General features: G+C 43.8%; 1 protein-coding gene across 1 annotated transcript in view; it reads left to right on the forward strand.

Annotated features, from left to right (window-relative positions):
• The window catches only part of SEMA6B (semaphorin 6B), a 229,896-nt gene that overhangs the window by 110,963 nt on the left and 100,573 nt on the right, over positions 1 to 18,360 (forward strand). The window contains exons 7-9 of the mRNA XM_073686360.1: positions 1,912 to 2,002; positions 14,624 to 14,743; positions 17,558 to 17,646. Of these exons, the coding sequence (XP_073542461.1) occupies positions 1,912 to 2,002; positions 14,624 to 14,743; positions 17,558 to 17,646 (300 nt within the window). The remainder of the gene's footprint in view (positions 1 to 1,911; positions 2,003 to 14,623; positions 14,744 to 17,557; positions 17,647 to 18,360) is intronic.

Below are 18,360 nucleotides of genomic sequence, written 5' to 3' on the forward strand. Positions count from 1 at the left end.
CTATTAATCTTAAGCTTAATGTTTTATAAAAATTGGTGTTTTTGAAACAGCTATTTCAGTTTGATATATGTAATAACTGTTGGACACAGTAATGTTTCTGCCTTGAAATGAGGTTTATTGTACTAACAGAAAATGTGCAATCTGCATTCAAACAAAATTTGACAGGTGCATAAGTATGGGCACCTCACCAGAAAAGTGACATTAATATTTAGTAGATCCTCCTTTTGCAAAAATAACAGCCTCTAGTCACTTCCTGTAGCTTTTAATGATTTCCTGGATCCTGGATGAAGGTATTTTTGACCATTCCTCTTTACAAAACAATTCCAGTTCAGTTAAGTTTGATGGTCGCCGAGCATGGACAGCCCTCTTCAAATGATCCCACAGATGTTCAATGATATTCAGGTCTGGGGACTGGGATGGCCATTCCAGAACATTGTAATTGTTCCTTTGCATGAATGCCTGAGTAGATTTGGAGCGGTGTTTTGGATCATTGTCTTGCTGAAAGATCCATCCTCTGCGTAACTTCAACTTTATCACTGATTCTTGAACATTATTGTCAAGAATCTGCTGATACTGAGTGGAATCCATGCGTCCCTCAACTTTAACAAGATTCCCGGTGCCGGCATTGGCCACACAGCCCCAAAGCATGATGGAACCTCCACCAAATTTTACTGTGGGTAGCAAGTGTTTTTCTTGGAATGCTGTGTTTTTTCGCCGCCATGCATAACGCCTTTTTGTATGACCAAACAACTCAATCTTGGTTTCATCTGTCCACAGGACCTTCTTCCAAAAGGAAATTGGCTTCTCCAAATGTGCTTTTTCATACCTCAGCCGACTCTGTTTGTGGCGTGCTTGCAGAAACGGCTTCTTTCGCATCATTCTCCCATACAGCTTCTCCTTGTGCAAAGTGCGTTGTATAGTTGACCGATGCACAGTGACACCATCTGCAGCAAGTTGATGCTGCAGCTCTCTGGAGGTGGTCTGAGGATTGTCCTTGATTGATTTCACCATTCTTCTTCTCTGCCTTTCTGATGTTTTTCTTGGCCTGCCACTTCTGGCCTTAACAAGAACTGTCCCTGTGTTCTTCCATTTCCTTACTATGTTCCTCACAGTGGAAACTGACAGGTTAAATCTCTGAGACAGCTTTTTGTATCTTTCCCCTGAACAACTATGTTGAATAATCTTTGTTTTCTGATCATTTGACAATTGTTTTGAGGAGCCCATGATGCCACTCTTCAGAGGAGATTCAAACAGGAGAACAACTTGCAAGTGGCCACTTTAAGTAGCTTTTCTCATGATTGCATACACCTGGCTATGAAGTTCAAAGCTCAATGAGGTTACAAAACCAAAAAAAGTGCTTTAGTAAGTCAGTAAAAGTAGGTAGGAGTATTTAAAACAAGAAAATGATAAGGGTGCCCATACTTATGCACCTGTCAAATTTTGTTTGAATGCAGATTGCACATTTTCTGTTAGTACAATAAACCTCATTTCAAGGCAGAAACATTACTGTGTCCAACAGTTATTATATATATCAAACTGAAATAGCTGTTGCAAAAACACCAATTTTTATAAAGCAATAAGCTTAAGATTAATAGGGTGCCCAAACTTTTTCATATAACTGTATGCTATAAGGTGTCACATGGAGAGCCTATGGACTAGTAGTACTAACCCTGATTTACTGCTTTTATTCATATGGCATTGCTGTGTGCATTAGTCCTAAGAGCTAGATCTTATTTCACAAAATGATATAGTTCCTCCGTTTAGTGAACATATTCAAGTAAATTAAAAATATTAAATATTGGCAAAATAGAATTTAAAATATGCCAATTAGATTTCTCTGAAATAGATTTTTTTTATGAAAAATGAAAATGTTTTCATGTCTTCTGCTTAATGTGTTCTTTTGTTTTTCAGTTTGATTTGCTCGAGCAAGTAGGAGAAATAATAAATGGAATGGCACGGTGTCCATATGACCCAAAACATGGAAATGTGGCTTTGTTTGCAGGTGAAGTAATGACATCAGGAAGGTTTACAGAGCTATAAATCGTTATTTATGCTGGGTGATCCTAAAATCAATTTTTAATGGAAATTTTACATTTTATTGAATTATATAGCTTATATTTTTAATTTTTACAAATGACATTATAAACTGCATATTGCTAAAATAAGTACATACAGTGGTGACCAAAAGTTTTGCATTTTTTTTAAAGTGTGATTACTTCTGTCTGGTTTTTGTGATGCCATATTCCTGGTGATGAATTGAAAATGTATGAAGTTGTCATCATGCAAGACCTTAATTTTAACCAAAATGTTTTTGAATATAGGTATGGTTATTTAATTAAAGAAAACTGACTGCCAAGAGTTTTGCATATACTATTTATTGATCACAACATAGAGAGTAATTCATTGCTTACAATGCCATAACTTAGTATTTTGTAGCATAACCTCATGCTTTAATTACTGTACTACATCGACGGGGTATTGAAGCCACTAGGGTATTCAAGACATCTTGAGAGATCTTGCTCCATCCCATTTGCAAATCTGCAAACAATTCATCTTTATTGTTATAGGTACAGGCCCCAACTCGTTGCCCTAACTCATCCCAAAGGTGCTCTATAGGGTTTATATCAGGTGATTGACTTGGCCATTGCAACAGGCGAACATTTTTCTTTGCCTTGCTGGAATTATCCATCCCCTGCCTACTTTGGTTTTACCATATGGCAGCATTACATACTCCAGTATATTCTTGTTCATGGCAGCATTCATATTTCTATCAATTCTATGCAGAGGGCCAATGGCAGATGCTGTGTTCTTTGGCAAACTCAAGCCAGACCTCCCGGTTCTTTGCAGAGATGAAAGACTTCTTGACTGGAACTTGTGCATTCAACCCTACTGCTCTTAGCCGTCTCACCACAGTTTGGCGACTCACTTTGACCCCATATTCTTTGTTAATTTCGTGCGAAATCTGTACACTTTTATGGACATCAGATACTGACTTTTTCTTAATAATGTGATCAACTCTGGAGGAAGTTTTCCGTGGTCGTCCACTTCTAGGTTTGTCAGCTGTTTCATAACCTTCTTTTTCTTTCTTTAATATACCTGACACTTGACTCTGAGAACAGGTGAATTCCATAGCTACCTTATTTTTGGCTTTTGCCTGACTTCACTCTCAGAATAATAAGCTTCCTGACATCTGGTGATAAATCTGGCTTTGTCTTTGACATGTTTTAACCTAAAAACATACACATAAACAAAAAATTAAAATTTTAGGCAAAAGTTGACTACCCATGACAAAATATGCAAATCATTTGACCCAGGAAATGAGGAAATGTTGAAAACTAACACATAAAGGGACAAAAAATATCAAACACAATTTTTGTCCTTATAGCTGACAACTATTTGCTTCCGGTTTACTAAAGTTACCAGGAAAATGGCATCACAACAACCAGACAGAGTAATGACACTTTTAAAAAAATGCTAAACTTTAAGTACTTTTTTTGTTTGTTATGAAATTCTGTGCATCGAGGCATAGATAGAAGTTAATCCAAAATGCAAGGTCCTCAAACAGAACACTAATAATCAACTCTCCACTTTTGTGCATCTTTCAATTTTTACACCTTTTTTGTTGACTAGGTTATAGTGGTTGTCCCATCCAGGCTCAGACTGGCCCACAGGGGAACAGGAGAATCCTCCTGTGGGCCGCTATGCAGGATTGGGCCTTTACCCCTATTTCAGTAGTAGTTGGCACAATACAATTCACTATGTACAGACAGAAGCAACATCTCATCAATCATTCAACAAACTAATCAGTGTATTATTATATAGAAGCATAGAGACATTTTTGAATGAGGGTAATATAATATTTGTATGTAGCTGAACAGTGGGCCCCCACAATCAATGCTACTGGGGGCCCCTTGGCACCGCTGGTCCCATTTGTAACATTTAAAGCTCACCTGTCAGCAGGATTGTGCTCAGTAAACCACATACACTGTCAGGTGGGAGACATTACACTGATTAAAATGATAAATGGGTTGATGAAATCCATCCTGTGGTTCTTTTGTAATCTTTACTTTCAGTTTGGAGATAATGATATGCTCGTGCTCCGGGGTGGGACTGTAGGGTGGGTTCTATCTGGTGCTCTGCTTACATATTCATCTGTATGCTATTATGACAGCTCACTGTGCCTTCACAGACCTGCCTCCTATTTTACATAATGCATCTAGTAGTGCGGGGCTAGGTAAAATAGGAGGTAGGTCAGTGAAGGCACAGTGAGCTGTCATAAGAGCATACAGATGAGTATGTACCAAACTTTAATTAAAGTAAAGAAACACACAGACACAGTGTAAACACTTTATTTGAAATACAACAGACCCATTATTTAATAATTTAAATGAACCAATATACTCACCCCAGTTCTTATGGTAATCCAAGGGCTTAAGCAATGTCCCACCAACTTTATTTAGCTCCAAAAAGCATTCATTGATGTGATTAGATGTATGTATCATCAGAAAATGACCTATAGTTTAATACAGGTTTTTGTGTTTGTTATTTTGCAAGAGAATCTGTCACCGGGTTTTTGCTACTCCATTTGAGAGCCTTATGATGTAGGGGAAGAGACCCTGATTCTAGCAATGTATCACATCATGGGCTGCTAGCTGTCATTTTGATGAAATCCCTGTTTTATTTGCTGCAGATCTACCAGTTCTCCGAATGCTGAGCTCTATATAACCATACCCACACTATTGATTGGTAGCTTTCTGTATACACTGTGCATAGGCAGAAAGCTGCTAAGCAGTGGTGGGGGCGTGGTTGGACTACATGGCAGCAGGTTTACTTGTCTTTTAGTGATAATCTACTGCTTATAACACAATGTTTTTATAAAAACTACACTAAGCAACTCAGTGATACATCACTGGAATTGTGCTCTTCCCCTATGTTATGCTGTTCTCAGATTAGGTAGCAGCATTCTGGTGACAAATTCCCTTTAAAGGGAATATCTCGGTAGGATAAACCCTCCTATGCCATCTATCTGGGCATGCAGGTCATAGAAAGTTGAATAAATTGATACCTTAAAGGGGTTTTCCCACAAACAAAGAGCAAACAAGTGCAAAAGAGTATACAGACATTACAGCAGGGGATCACAGCTGATTCTTTTTGTGAGATAAAGCATTTGCCTTCCTGTTTCTTAAAAATGTTTTACCTCAAAGAAAAAAATCATCTGTGATCCCCTGCTGTAATGTCTGTATACTCTCTTTTGCATCCTACATTGCCCAGGAGCTGTGGTATGATCAGACCATGTCCCTGTACGGTCAGACACAGCCATTACACAGCACATAACAGGGTCACATTTCTAAGATTATCTCAGCACAGGAACATTTTTTTTAAACACATCCAATTGTGGAAATTATTATTTGTAGCGCTGCTGCCGGCGTCCCTGCATGGCTCCCCTTCCCCCTCCATGCAAGGACGCCAACCTACTGACCACCTACTCACCATTGCTCGATGTTTCCCTCGTCCTCCCTGCTTCCTGGTCTAGATCCCAGCGACGCACCTAGTGCGTGTGTGTGCTGCCCTATTCTTAAAAGGCCAGTGTGCGCACTTGCTAAGATGCCCCCAGCCAATAGATGGGAGGCATCTTGTTTAAAAGGCCCCCTCCTTTATAGGGAGGGGCTGAAGAAACATTAAACCATTAGGTAGTGTGGTGTTCTATTAGTGAGTTGTGAGGTCCCTTGGTCCGAGTGTGGCCAGTGTCCTGAACCTGAGTTCCTGGTCCTTGTGTGGCCAGTCCTGAACCTGAGTCCCTGGTCTTTGCATGGCCGGTCCTGAACCTGAAGTCCCTGGTCCTTGCGTGGCCAGTGCCTGAACCCAGAAGCCGCTCTGGCGGTACCTGAACCAGTATCCGAGGCCTGTGTGTCTGAATGTGTGCCTATCTGAGTATTCCGTGTATCTGGACTGTCCTATCAGTCTCCGAATCATACCTGAGACACCGTGTCAGTAACCGTTCTATCCGTGGATCCTGAACCCAGTAGTGTGAACGAAGCCAGAGTCCGTGTCCATTTCAGCAACCGTTCTGCAGACGATCCAGAACCTAGTAGTCTGAATGGAGCACGAGTCCTATCTGTGTCTGCGTACCAAACCCCAGGGGTCAGCAGCTGCAGACTGCCTAGGAGCAGTACCTGGTGGCTACCCCAGCTGAAGCCTGACTCCATCATCAGGAGATGTAGTTAACAACAGGTAGCCACTTAGCTACGTCCCTCCTAGGCAAGCCCGACCCCGTGGCACAGTGGGTCCACGAACCACATGCGCCACCTGCGTGTGTAACATTATTCCAAGATCTGTTGATTAAAATGAACTTTGTTCGTGAGACAACCCTCTTTAATACTTGCAACCCAATGTTTTATTCCAAAAAAATCCATGTTTTTCTTACTATGTAAATAATCTGTTAAGATTTATTGATTAGACAAAGATTTCCCAGAGAATTTGCCTCCAGAGTTTACTTTAAATAAAAAGAAGGCGTTACTAGTGTAATTAATGACAGTCTGCTCTCTGATCTATATGTATTATTTTATTGAATTTTCTATGACCTGAATGCCCATGTAGACGGCTTAGGAGAGACGATCCTACTGACAGATTCCCTTTAAAACATTTGACAATTTTTCTTTTCCCAATCTGTTATTAAAAGAATTGTAGGACTGCTGCTTCCAATAGGTGGCACTGTAGAGTTCAAGTCCTCTTTTTCTCTGAAGAGGAAATTTACATATTAAAAAAATAGAAATCTTTCAAGTTTCACCCTTGTCACTGGGTCTAGTTTAGACTCATATTTCCTGTCCTATCAGGAAGTTTTCTGAAGTCTCATTATGGTCAAAGGCAGGATTACAATGACCGGTACCATCAATTCACAGTAACTCAGGATTCATCATTCACAGTAGGCGATATCACAGCTCCCTCTACCCACCCCCACTGCACAATGACCTTTTAATTAGATGCTTCAGTACAAAAGATAGGGTCTGAGTCAGACTATTGCTGCTAATGCACATGTGGACTTCCTCAAAGAACAGGAAATATGAATTTAGATTGGCCCCGATGGCCAGTGTAAAAATGTCCAAATATAAATGATTTTATCTAATAGAGATCAATATATTTTACTTAACATAAAAACCTGATTTAAATAGTAGAACAGTTTTTGATGATACATTCCCTTCAAAGTAAATTTAAGTAAACTCGAGACTTTAGTTCTACATATGTCCACTTAGGCCACACTGCCATCTTCTAATTGGAGTTACTCAAAGTCTTAAAGGCTATGTAAAGCTTTGCACATAATTGTTTTTTATTGTTAATTTGCTTCCTAAATGCAAAGCTAAGCAACTTTCTAAATAATCTTCATTAAAAATGTTCCACCATTAAGTCCATTATCTGGTGTGCTGCAAAAAGGTTACAAATCCATCATAGCTCCAGCTTAATCCTCACAGTTCTCTCTGTGCTCTCCCTTTTCACACTGTTAGGCTGCGTGCCCACTATGCGTTTTTCAAGCGTTTTTGCCGTGGAATTTCCGCAGCGAAAACGCTTGGTAATACGTGCCCCATGGTCCCCAATGATAACCCCGCATGTGCTGTGTACATGCTGCGGAAATTTCCGCTGCGGATTATCATTGCGGAAAAATACGCAGCATGTCCATTAATTTTGCGGACACACAGTGTAATGGCTGCCATTGACTTGAATTGGACCGCGCGACATCCGCATCACTGCATCTGCACATGCGGATATCACACGGTTCAATGTGCGGGTGGTACCCAGGTCTGGAGAAGAGGAGACTCTCATCCAGACCTGGATACCATAGAACCTGTTAAAAAAAAGAATTTAAAATAAAAAATAAGGATTATACTTACCTTCTGATGTCCTCCCGGTGTTTTCTCCCCTCCGTCTGGTCTGCTGTATGGCTCACGGTGTTGTGAAGGACCTGCCATGACGTCATTGAGTCATGTGACCTGTCACATGACTCAATGACGTCACCACAGGTCCTTCACAACACTGCGAGCAACCCAAGACACCGGACGCAGCGGAGAAAACACCGGGAGGACATCGGAAGGTAAGTATAATCCAGGGAAACTGCGCGCCACAGTAGCTGCAGGACAGGAGCTGGAAGATGCAGGAACAGGGCCGTGGCGGTGAGGGGAACGGCGTCTCTGCCCGGCAGGAGGCAGAGATGCCGATGCTACAGTACCCCCCCTTTACGGCCCCCCTTCTTTATGCCCGAGAGAAATTTTTTAAGAAGATGAGGGGCATGAATGTTCTCCCTGGGTTCCCAATACCTCTCCTCTGGGCCAAACCCCTTACAATCCACAAGAAAGAAAGTCTTTCCTCTTACCCTCTTGGTGGCCAAAATGTTTTCTACCTCAAAGACGTCCTCAGCGGAGACTGGAGCTGGAGAGGTACCTGGATCGTCAGAGAAGGAATTAAGGACAAAAGGTTTGAGGAGGGATACATGAAAGGAGTTGGGAATCCGTAAGGTGACCGGGAGTTTCAGCTTGTAGGCCACGGGATTGATTTGGTTCAGAACTTCAAACGGACTGATAAACCGCGGACACAACTTATAGGAAGGTATCTTGAGACGGACATATTTGGAGGAAAGCCAGACCTTGTCTCCTGGACAGAATTGAGGAGGATCCAGACGTCTCTTATCAGCATGCTTCTTCATCCGCTCGGAAGACTGAAGAATCGCAGATCTAGTGTCTTCCCAAATTGCCGAAAATTCACTGACAAGAGACTCCGTGGCAGGAGACGGGAAACGGAATCCGGGGGTGTTGACGGTAGACCACAAAGTACGGGGATTTAGTAGAAGACTCACTCTCATGGTTGTTATAGGAGAACTCGGCCCAGGGCAGGAGCTCAACCCAATCGTTATGGTGAGCATTGACGAAGTGCCGGAGAAAACTGGTAAGGACCTGGTTGATACGTTCCACTTGACCATTGGATTGAGGGTGATAAGCAGAGGAAAAATCCAAGGAGACGTCCAGCAGCTTGCACGTAGCTCTCCAGAAGCGCGAAGTGAACTGGACCCCTCGATCAGACACAATGTGGAGGGATAGGCCGTGAAGACGGAAGATGTGATGGATAAAGTTCTTGGCCAGCACAGATGCAGACGGAAGACCAGGCAGAGGGATGAAATGGGCCATTTTAGAGAAGCGGTCAGCGACCACCCAAATGACTGTACAACCGGCAGAGACAGGGAGATCTGTAATGAAGTCCATAGCTATGTGTTGCCATGTAGCGGAAGGCACGGGAAGAGGAAGCAGACGGCCGGATGGACGGTGCCAGGGAAACTTGTTACGGGCACTGGAGGAACAAACCTCGACGAAGTCCGCAACATCCTTGCGCAGAGAACGCCACTAGTAATGTCGGGCGATGAGCAGAAAGGTCTTCCTCTGACCTGCATGACCGGCTAGTTTGGATGAATTGCCCAGAGTAGAACCTTCTTACGATCCAGAACCGCTACAAAGGTCTTACCGGGTGGAAAATGAGACAGGTCACACGGAGCCACAGTCATCACTTTGGAGAGGTCGATGATATGTAAAGGCTCCTCCTCTTGGTCAGTGGACAGGAACGAGCGGGATAAAGCGTCAGCCTTAATGTTCTTGTCTGCTGGGCAGTAATGCAGAGTGAAGCAGAATCTGGCAAAGAATAGAGACCACCTGGCCTGACGCGGATTAAGTCTTTGGGCGTTTTGTAAATAGGCCAGGTTTTTTGTGGTCAGTGTAGATGACCACTGGGTGCAGAGCCCCCTCCAGTAGGTAACGCCACTCCTCCAGTGCCAATTTGATGGCTAGCTGCTCACGATCTCCTATGGAGTAGTTGCACTCAGACGAGGAGAAGAGCTTGGAGAAGAAGCCGCAGGTTACCATTCTCTCGGACGGGGATTTCTGGGTGAGCACCGCTCCAGCTCCGGAGGAGGATGCATCAACCACCAGGAAGAACTGCTTGTTGCAGTCTGGATGGTGCAGCACTGGGGTGGAGGAGAAGGCTTGTTTTAGGGATACGAAGGCCTCCTCCGTTTCGGAAGTCCATTCCCTGGGATTTGCTCCCTTACGGGTGAGCGCGGAGATGGGAGCGGTCCGGGAGGAGAAATGAGGGATGAAGAGGCAGTAATAATTTGCGAAGCCCAGGAATCGCTGAATCGCCTTCAACCCCTCCGGATGGGGCCATTTTAAGACGGCAGAAACCTTCTCGGGATCCATCCGCAGACCAGTCTCAGAAATAATATAGCCCAGGAATGGAAGGGAGGACTGCTCGAAGAGGCATTTCTCAAATTTTGTGTATAGGCGATTCTGCCGGAGCCTAAGCAGAACCTGACAAACATCCCTCCGATGTGTGGGCAGATCCGGAGAGAAGACCAAGATGTCGTCCAGGTACACCACCACGCAAGAATACAGGAGATCACGGAAGATGTCGTTAACCAGCTCCTGGAAGACGGCTGGAGCATTACAGAGACCAAAGGGCATCGCATGGTATTCATAGTGACCGTCCTGGGTGTTGAATGCCATCTTCCACTCATCTCCCTGGCAGATCCGGACCAAACTGTATGCCCCATGAAGATCAAGCTTGGTGAAGATCTTCGCGCCTTTAAGGCGGTCGAACAGCTCAGAGATGAGCGGCAGGGGGTACTTATTTTTGATGGTGATCTGGTTAAGGACGTAGTGAGCCATCTTTCTTCTTCACAAAGAAGAATCCTGCTCCAGCCGGGGAGGTAGATTTCTGGATGAATCCCCTAGCAAGATTTTCTTCAATGTACTCAGACATGGCCCGAGTCTCGGCCAGCGACAAGGGGTAGATACGCCCGCTGGGTGGAGAAGCACAAGGTACCAGGTCGATGGGGCAATCATACGGCCTATGAGGTGGTAGTGTCTCTGCCTCCTTTTTGTCAAAGACATCTGCATAGGACCAGTAAGGTGCCGGCAGACCAGGTAGATTAGCCGGAGTAGACGGCGGTCGAGCTGGAAGGACAGGGAACCAGACAGGACTAATGGCATACCTGACCCCAACGGAGCACTTCACCAGATCTCCAATTCAGGTCGGGTTCATGTCTTTGTAACCAGGGTAGACCAAGCAGGAGGGAGTGAGAGAGACCGGAGAGCACATGAAAGGAGATTTTCTCCGAGTGCAGCATTCCAATCTGAAGGGTTACAGGCTCTGTGATGATCAGGATGTTCTCCGGAAGAAGCCTCCCATCCACAGAGGCGACCGCCAACGATTCAGCCAGACGTATGGTAGGAATCTGATACCGCTCCACTACAGTCTGTGAAATGAGGTTCCCAGCAGCTCCTGAACCCAGGTGGGCAGTTTCAAAGAAGCGGGTCTCGCCGCAGGAAATAGCAACAGATAGAGTCAAGGACGGAGAGGATTTACTTTTGACTAGGACGACCTCTCCGAGTGGTCCTAGACACTGGAGTTTCCCAACTTCACCGGGCAGGAACGGATCAAATACTCTTTACTGCCACAGTAGAAGCAACTCCCCTCAGCTCGGCACATCTCCAGGCGAGACTTGACCATCTTGGTTTGGTCAATTTGCATGGGCTCTGGGGAACGTGACCGAGGTGCTGCTGGTTGCGAGGATGGGCTTTGGAATACGGGAGCGAGACGCAGAAATCTTCTCTCCCGGGTAGTCTCCTTAGCACGTTCTGAAAAATGGATGTAATCCGGGTAGCTAAAGACACCAGATCGTCCAGGGTGGTAGGAATGTCACGACCGGTTAGCTCGTCCTTGATCCATCCGGAAAGACCCTCCCAGAAGGTGGACACCAGGGCCTCGTTGTTCCAGGCAAGCTCAGATGCGAATGTTCGGAAACGTATGGCATACTGGCCCACGGTGAGACTCCCTTGGCGGAGGCGGAGAAGTGAGGAGGCAGTAGAAGATTTTCTGTCCGGGCTCATCGAAGACCTTCCGGAAGGCAGCGAGGAAGGCCAGAAGATCGGCCACCACAGGGTCCCCTCTTTCCTACAGAGAGTTAAGCCATGCCAAGGCCTCCCTGGTGAGGTGAGACATGATGAACGCCACATTAGCCCGGTCGGAGGGGAACTGATGTTCCAGCAGTTCAAAGTGCAGTGTGCACTGGTTCAGGAAGCCCCGACATAAGACAGGGTCACCACCAAAACGTGGGGGCGCAGAGCCAGGTGCCACAGCGCCAGTGGGTTGAGGTGCCACCGGAGCGGGTGCCGCTCGGCTGGAGATGGGGACACAGGCGGGGTGGACAGTGTGTCCAGGTGGGAGTTGACAGTCCGCAGGTAGGACAAGATAGTTTCCTGTTGGGACCTCTGACGTGAGACCTCCTGGTATAGATCAGAGAGCGAAGGAGCCTGGGGTCCACCGGGTTCCATGGCCTGTGCAAACTGTTACGGGTCCGGGTGGTGTGCTTCGGTGCAAGGAGGGGCCAGAGGGGCATGACTAAGTACCTACTCGGCCTGACCAAGGTCGCACGGCGGCTCAGTCGACCCCATGAACCAGGGAGGGACCGAGCAGGGGAACCAGGTGCCACTCTGGGACCGACCTTGTGTGAGAGGAGGTGACTCCCACGGGTCAGATGGCAGGAACTGACCGGTACAGTGGATGAGCATGGCTGGAAGGCTGACGGGTGGACCGGGTAGATAAGCAGGCAGGTTCGGCAGATAGCCAGATGGGTGCTCCGGGTAAGCAGGCTGGCGGGCACAACAGGTAACAGGCAGGTGCTCCTGGTAAGCAGGCTGGCGGGCACAACAGGTAACATGCTGGTGCTTCCAAGTAAGCAGGCTGGTGAGTACGGCAGGTAACTGGCAGGCAGACTGGCGGCAGGACTGACAGGCAGACTGGCGGACAGGACTGACAGGCAGACTGGCGGACAGGACTGACAGGCAGACTGGCGGACAAGACAGACAGGCAGCGGGACCTGAGGGCTGAAGCAAGTGTTAGCACACGGAACAACAACCATTGCACAGGCACCTGCATATTGGAGGGGGTGCTTTAAATAGGGGAAGTCCTCTGGCCATTGGCCGGGGACTTTTTAGGATGGCGCGCGGCCCCTTTAAGCACAGTGCCCGGGAAGCTGCGCGCCACAGTAGCTGCAGGACGGGAGCCGGAAGATGCAGGACCAGGGCCGTGCCGGTGAGGGGAACGGCGTCTCTCCGCGGCAGGAGGCAGAGATGCCGATGCTACAGTACAATTTGATTAACTAAAGGAAAACACTAACATTTTAAAAATATTTTATCCATGTCAAAGGTATCCATAGACTTTAAGGTTGTGATGCCTGTGAATTGGAATAAAGGCTTTGAGAGGATTCTTCTACTTAGAGTCAGGTTGGATTTTACGTTTATCTTGGTCATTAGCACTAACTAAAGGGTAGTTATAGACAACAATGCAAAAGTGATGATGGCATTTATAATTATGACTTGAGAGCTGTGGTCATCGGGTACAAGACCACCATCTTCCATGCCATGAATGTGCCCTTCTACCTTGGTTAAAATAATGGATCAATGCTATCCTCATTTATAGATAGAGTCTCTATAGTATTCACAGGGATTTTGACTAAGTCCCCAATTGATGGTATATTTAATTGGCTATTCAAGGGAGTGGGAGGTAAGTGGAGGCAAATTTGTTGGCGACTGACCTGTATGTTGTATTTTTTGGGTTCAGACGAAGGTATTTTGTGGGTTGGGACTCTGCTGTGTACATTATATAGGATACTCTGAGGCTGATGTTTACATCATATAGCATACATTGAGACCCCGCTGAATACATCACCTAGGAGACAGACTGTTGTGTGTATATATACATATCATATAGGAGACACTGAGTCTGCTTTATATACATCACATAGAAGACACTGAGACTGCTGTATACATCACATAGGAGACACTGAGATTGCTATATATGCATCATATAGGAGACACTGAGACTGCTATAAATACATAATAAAGTATACACAGAGACTGCTGTATATACATCACATAAGAGGCACTGCATCTGATGTGAATACATCACAGGAGATCCCGAGACTTCTGTATGTACATCACATAGGAAACACAGAGACTGCTGAACATACATCACATAGAAGACACCAAGGCTACTGCGTACATCACATAAGAGATGCTGAGACTGAGACTGCTGCTTATACATCGCATAGGAGAGACTCTAAGGATGCTATATATTCATCACATAGGAGACACTGAGGCTGCTGCAAATATATCACATAGGATGCACTGAGACTGCTATATATACATCACATAGGAGACAGACTACTGTATATAGCTCACATAAGAGACATTGAGGCTGTTGTATATACATCACATAGGATACATTGAGACTGCTGGATAGGTCATCAATATCTAAGTCCTGGACACCACCTTTAAGTTTATTGTTGTTATTGCTGTGTGAGTATAGATCAGCATTCACATCTCTGTTCATATACCAGGTATCTTGAACAATTCCAGTTACGTTGGTATTTTTGTGAACATTGATGTGATTATTATTTGGATATACACAAATGGGGACACTTATTAAAAACTCGAAAAAAAGAAAATTTGAGGGAATCTGATTATGTCTCTTGTAATTTATATTTGGAGAAAATGCATTTTTAATACTTTTTTTTACCTTGCACAATTAGATGGAATGCTCTTTACTGCTACAGTAACAGATTTCCTTGCAATTGATGCTGTTGTGTATCGCAGTCTCGGTCATCTTCCAACTCTACGAAGTGTTAAACATGACTCCAAATGGTTTAAGGGTTAGTAGGATTTTTTTTAGATTGTAACTCACTGAATGCATATAAAATGTACAATGAATGGCACCTCTATTAGCGACATTTCACATTTGAAGCCTTTTTGAATGGAAATTAAAGGAGTTGTCTGGTTAAAATTGGTACGTCTGTAGTCACTCTGTGTGACTGCAGACTTATGAATTCCCTCAGCGCAGGCACTGTGTGCTGCAGTGATTCACTGGTTTCTGAGTCGGGACCGGAGGGTATGTATGAGTAATACATGCTCCCGGTCAAAACCCGTCTAATGGGCACGGCCTCGCTTCCATACACTTGAATTGAGCGAGGCTGCGCCCACTAGTCATCCACGCCCAATAGACGGCCACGTCATTAGACAGGGAGCGGCCTTGCTCTATAAAGTGTATGGAGCGAGGCCGCGCCCACTAGACAGGCTCTGGCCAGGAGTATGTATAAAGCATACATGCCCTCTGGTCCTGGCTCAGAAACCGGCGAATCCCCGCAGTGTGTGCGCTGGGGGAATTTATAAGTCTGCAGACAGACAGAGTGACTGCAGACTTATTGATTGGGACCAGACAACCCCTTTAAGCACAATATCTTAGACTGCATCATAGAATCAAAAAAGCAAATTTCAGTGCTTTTTGCTTTATCAGTGATCTGCCTCCTCTGTGTGAAATCTCAAGTTCAAATAGAGGAGGTGGGTTATTGAAAAAGTCGCAACCTGTCATTCAAAGAGCAAAGGCAGGCCAAGGGGCTGGAAAATCACAGACAGGGAGGAGAAGATCCAGCACACAGTCCAGCCCCACTGCACCAAAATCTAATTAGCAGAAAACTTCAAATGGTGATTAAAGAAAAACAACAAAGCTGATTTCTTGACCAAAGGTATCAAAGTAATCAGTATTACAGCGCTATTACATGTCTTTACTTTACATTACAAAATTGTGCTGAAAGGTTCTTTTTAAATACATGTATTTTCAGCTAAAATTTTTTTGCTAATCATTATCACCAGTTTGGTATTATTGGATTCTCATACGGCTGAATAAAGTCCTGCAAAAACCCTGACTTTTGCAAGTGTACTAAGAAGAATTGATGCTGTTTTGAAGGCAAAGTGTGATCACACCAAATATTGATTTGACTTATATTTCCCTTTTGTTCATTTATTGTGCATTTTGTAAATTACTAAAATTGACTATTAATATTTGCATTTTCACTCTGCAACATTTTTCCGCACCTGCCTAAAAATTTGCACAGTGCTACATACAGTCATGTCCGAAAGTGTTAGCACCCTTGAAATTGTTACAGAAAATGAAGTATTTGTCACAGAAAATTATTGCAATTACACATTTTGCTATACTCATGTTTATTTCCTTTGTGTGTATTGGAGCAAGACAAAAAACAGAGAAAAAAAGACAAATTGGATATAGTGTCACACAAAACCCCCAAAATGGGCTGGACAAAATTGTTGGCACCTTTCCAAAATTGCAGGTAAACAACTCAGTTTCAAGCATGTGATGCTCGTTCAAACTCACTTGTGGCAAGTGACAGGTGTGGGCAATTTTAAAATCACACCTGAAAAAAGATAAATAGGGGAGAAGTTGACTCAATCTTTGCATTGTGTGTCTATGTGTGCCGCACTAAGCATGGAGAACAGAAAGAGGAGAAGAGAACTGTCTGACAACGTGAGAACCAAAATTGTTGAAAAATATCAACAATCTAAAGGTAATAAGTCCATCTCCAGAGATCTTGTTGTTCCTTTGTCCACGGTGCGCAACATAATCAAGAAGTTTACAACCCTTGCCACTGTAGCTAATCTCCCTGGATGCGGAAGTCAGAGAAAAATTGAAGTACGTTTTAGAAGTTGCCTGGATAAAATCTGGTGAATGTATTTTTTTGCATTTTCCACACTTGTTAAACAGTCCCGTCTCTGTTGTTTCAGGTGACTTTTCAGGATAAGCTGTTGTGCATATACATGTACATGAGAAATAACACTATTTCTGGTCATTATATAAATAGTATACTGCATTTTTTACCAGTTTTCCCCTCTGCAGGCTCTATCTTTAAGTTTCAAATCTCTCTGAGCTAGGGGGTGGAGATTGGCTGCTATGATGCCTTGCATACAGAGCATGGACAGAGTGATTTTTGCTTCTTTATCTGATTAGCATATGTCCAGAAGTAGCAGCAGCATGGAGGAGATTATACTGCAGTACTGAGCTGGGTGGATGTGAATCCAGCTTTGGTATAAGCTAAACAACTCAAGAGCTGCTGCATATCTGCCTGTCTTGTCTCCCTCTGACTGTTTTCTCACTCTGTTCCTCATTCCTCATAAACTTTTAGCATCATCTTTTAAACTGAAAGAAAATGTTTGTTTGTTTTTTGATTGTGTCATTTCTCTCTTGTTGTACCAAGAATGTAAGGGTCTTTTATATCATGTTTGGTATGCCAGTTGAGTAAGAAAATTCTGCTGTCACATGCACTGAATGGCACATGGACTGAATTGGAAGGAGAAATGTGCTGTGTTGCAGGGAATTATATGCCTGTTAAATTACTGCAGTTTTCTTCTCAACTTCCCAAATTACTGCAGTCTTGTTCTCATCTTCTGTTCTGCAGAGATTAATGCAAAATAGGATTCTGGACATAATAATGAGTAACTGCTTCATTTATAAAACAGGGTTGTGGCTTTAATTAGTTAATTCCTTTTCCAAACACAACATAAATCTTGTACTGAATTTGGAGTTGCGTAGGTAAGCCAATTCCTCGTTCAGTCAAGAACTAATGAAATGGTCGAATAATGACCTCTTTCCTTTCTTTGGCTTTTTTCTTGCCTAGATCCATATTTTGTCAATGCTGTGGAATGGAAGGATCATGTGTATTTCTTCTTCAGAGAGATAGCAATGGAGTTCAACTACTTCGAGAAGGTATATCTGTGCATATATATATATATATCTATGTAAGCGTTTTCAAGTACATTGCCTTCTCCTACTTTATGTAAGAATCAGTTGCTTTGGTAAAGCAGCTATATCCTAAAAAAACAAGAAAAATGTTTTATTGTGGTATAAAAAAAAACCGAGACGAGTCCAAATTTAATTGCAATATATAATGTGAAATAGTGATGAAACCTAATTATGAGATTGAAATTCCCAATTACTAGTGATTGCAGTTTTGTCAGCGGGCAGAGTCTGTTTCATAACACCCTTTTAAGACCAGGTCAAAGGTGCTTATAACACCTTTTGTTAGAATCTCAGAACCATGACTTCATCACTCAAATCTTTCTGTCCTTAAAGCAATATTCCTGCACTCTTAGATCCAGTTATATGGTAGTGATTGGTGCACCAGACAGATTTGGAGCCTTAGTAGCTACACAACTAGAAACCAGGTAGCTGATATAGATATGTGTTTGTTCTGGCTCTGGTTGGGGATTTGTGGCTCTTATGAACATTGAAGATTTTCCTTCATATTCCATTCATACGAATAACCATTATCAATAAGAAATCAATTCACACTCATTTTTTATAATCTATTTGAAAGCTGCTGCCACTGTTATTTTGCTGCCAAGTACTTAGGACTAGTGATGATCGAGTATGCCTCATCAACCCTTTCGGCGAGCACGCTTGGGTGCTCGCCGAGTATTT

This window comes from Phyllobates terribilis, unplaced genomic scaffold (genome assembly GCF_046119375.1).
Source record: "Phyllobates terribilis strain yellow unplaced genomic scaffold, ASM4611937v1 Scaffold_1__5_contigs__length_1240528914, whole genome shotgun sequence".
In the NCBI taxonomy this organism is placed as follows: domain Eukaryota; kingdom Metazoa; phylum Chordata; class Amphibia; order Anura; family Dendrobatidae; genus Phyllobates; species Phyllobates terribilis.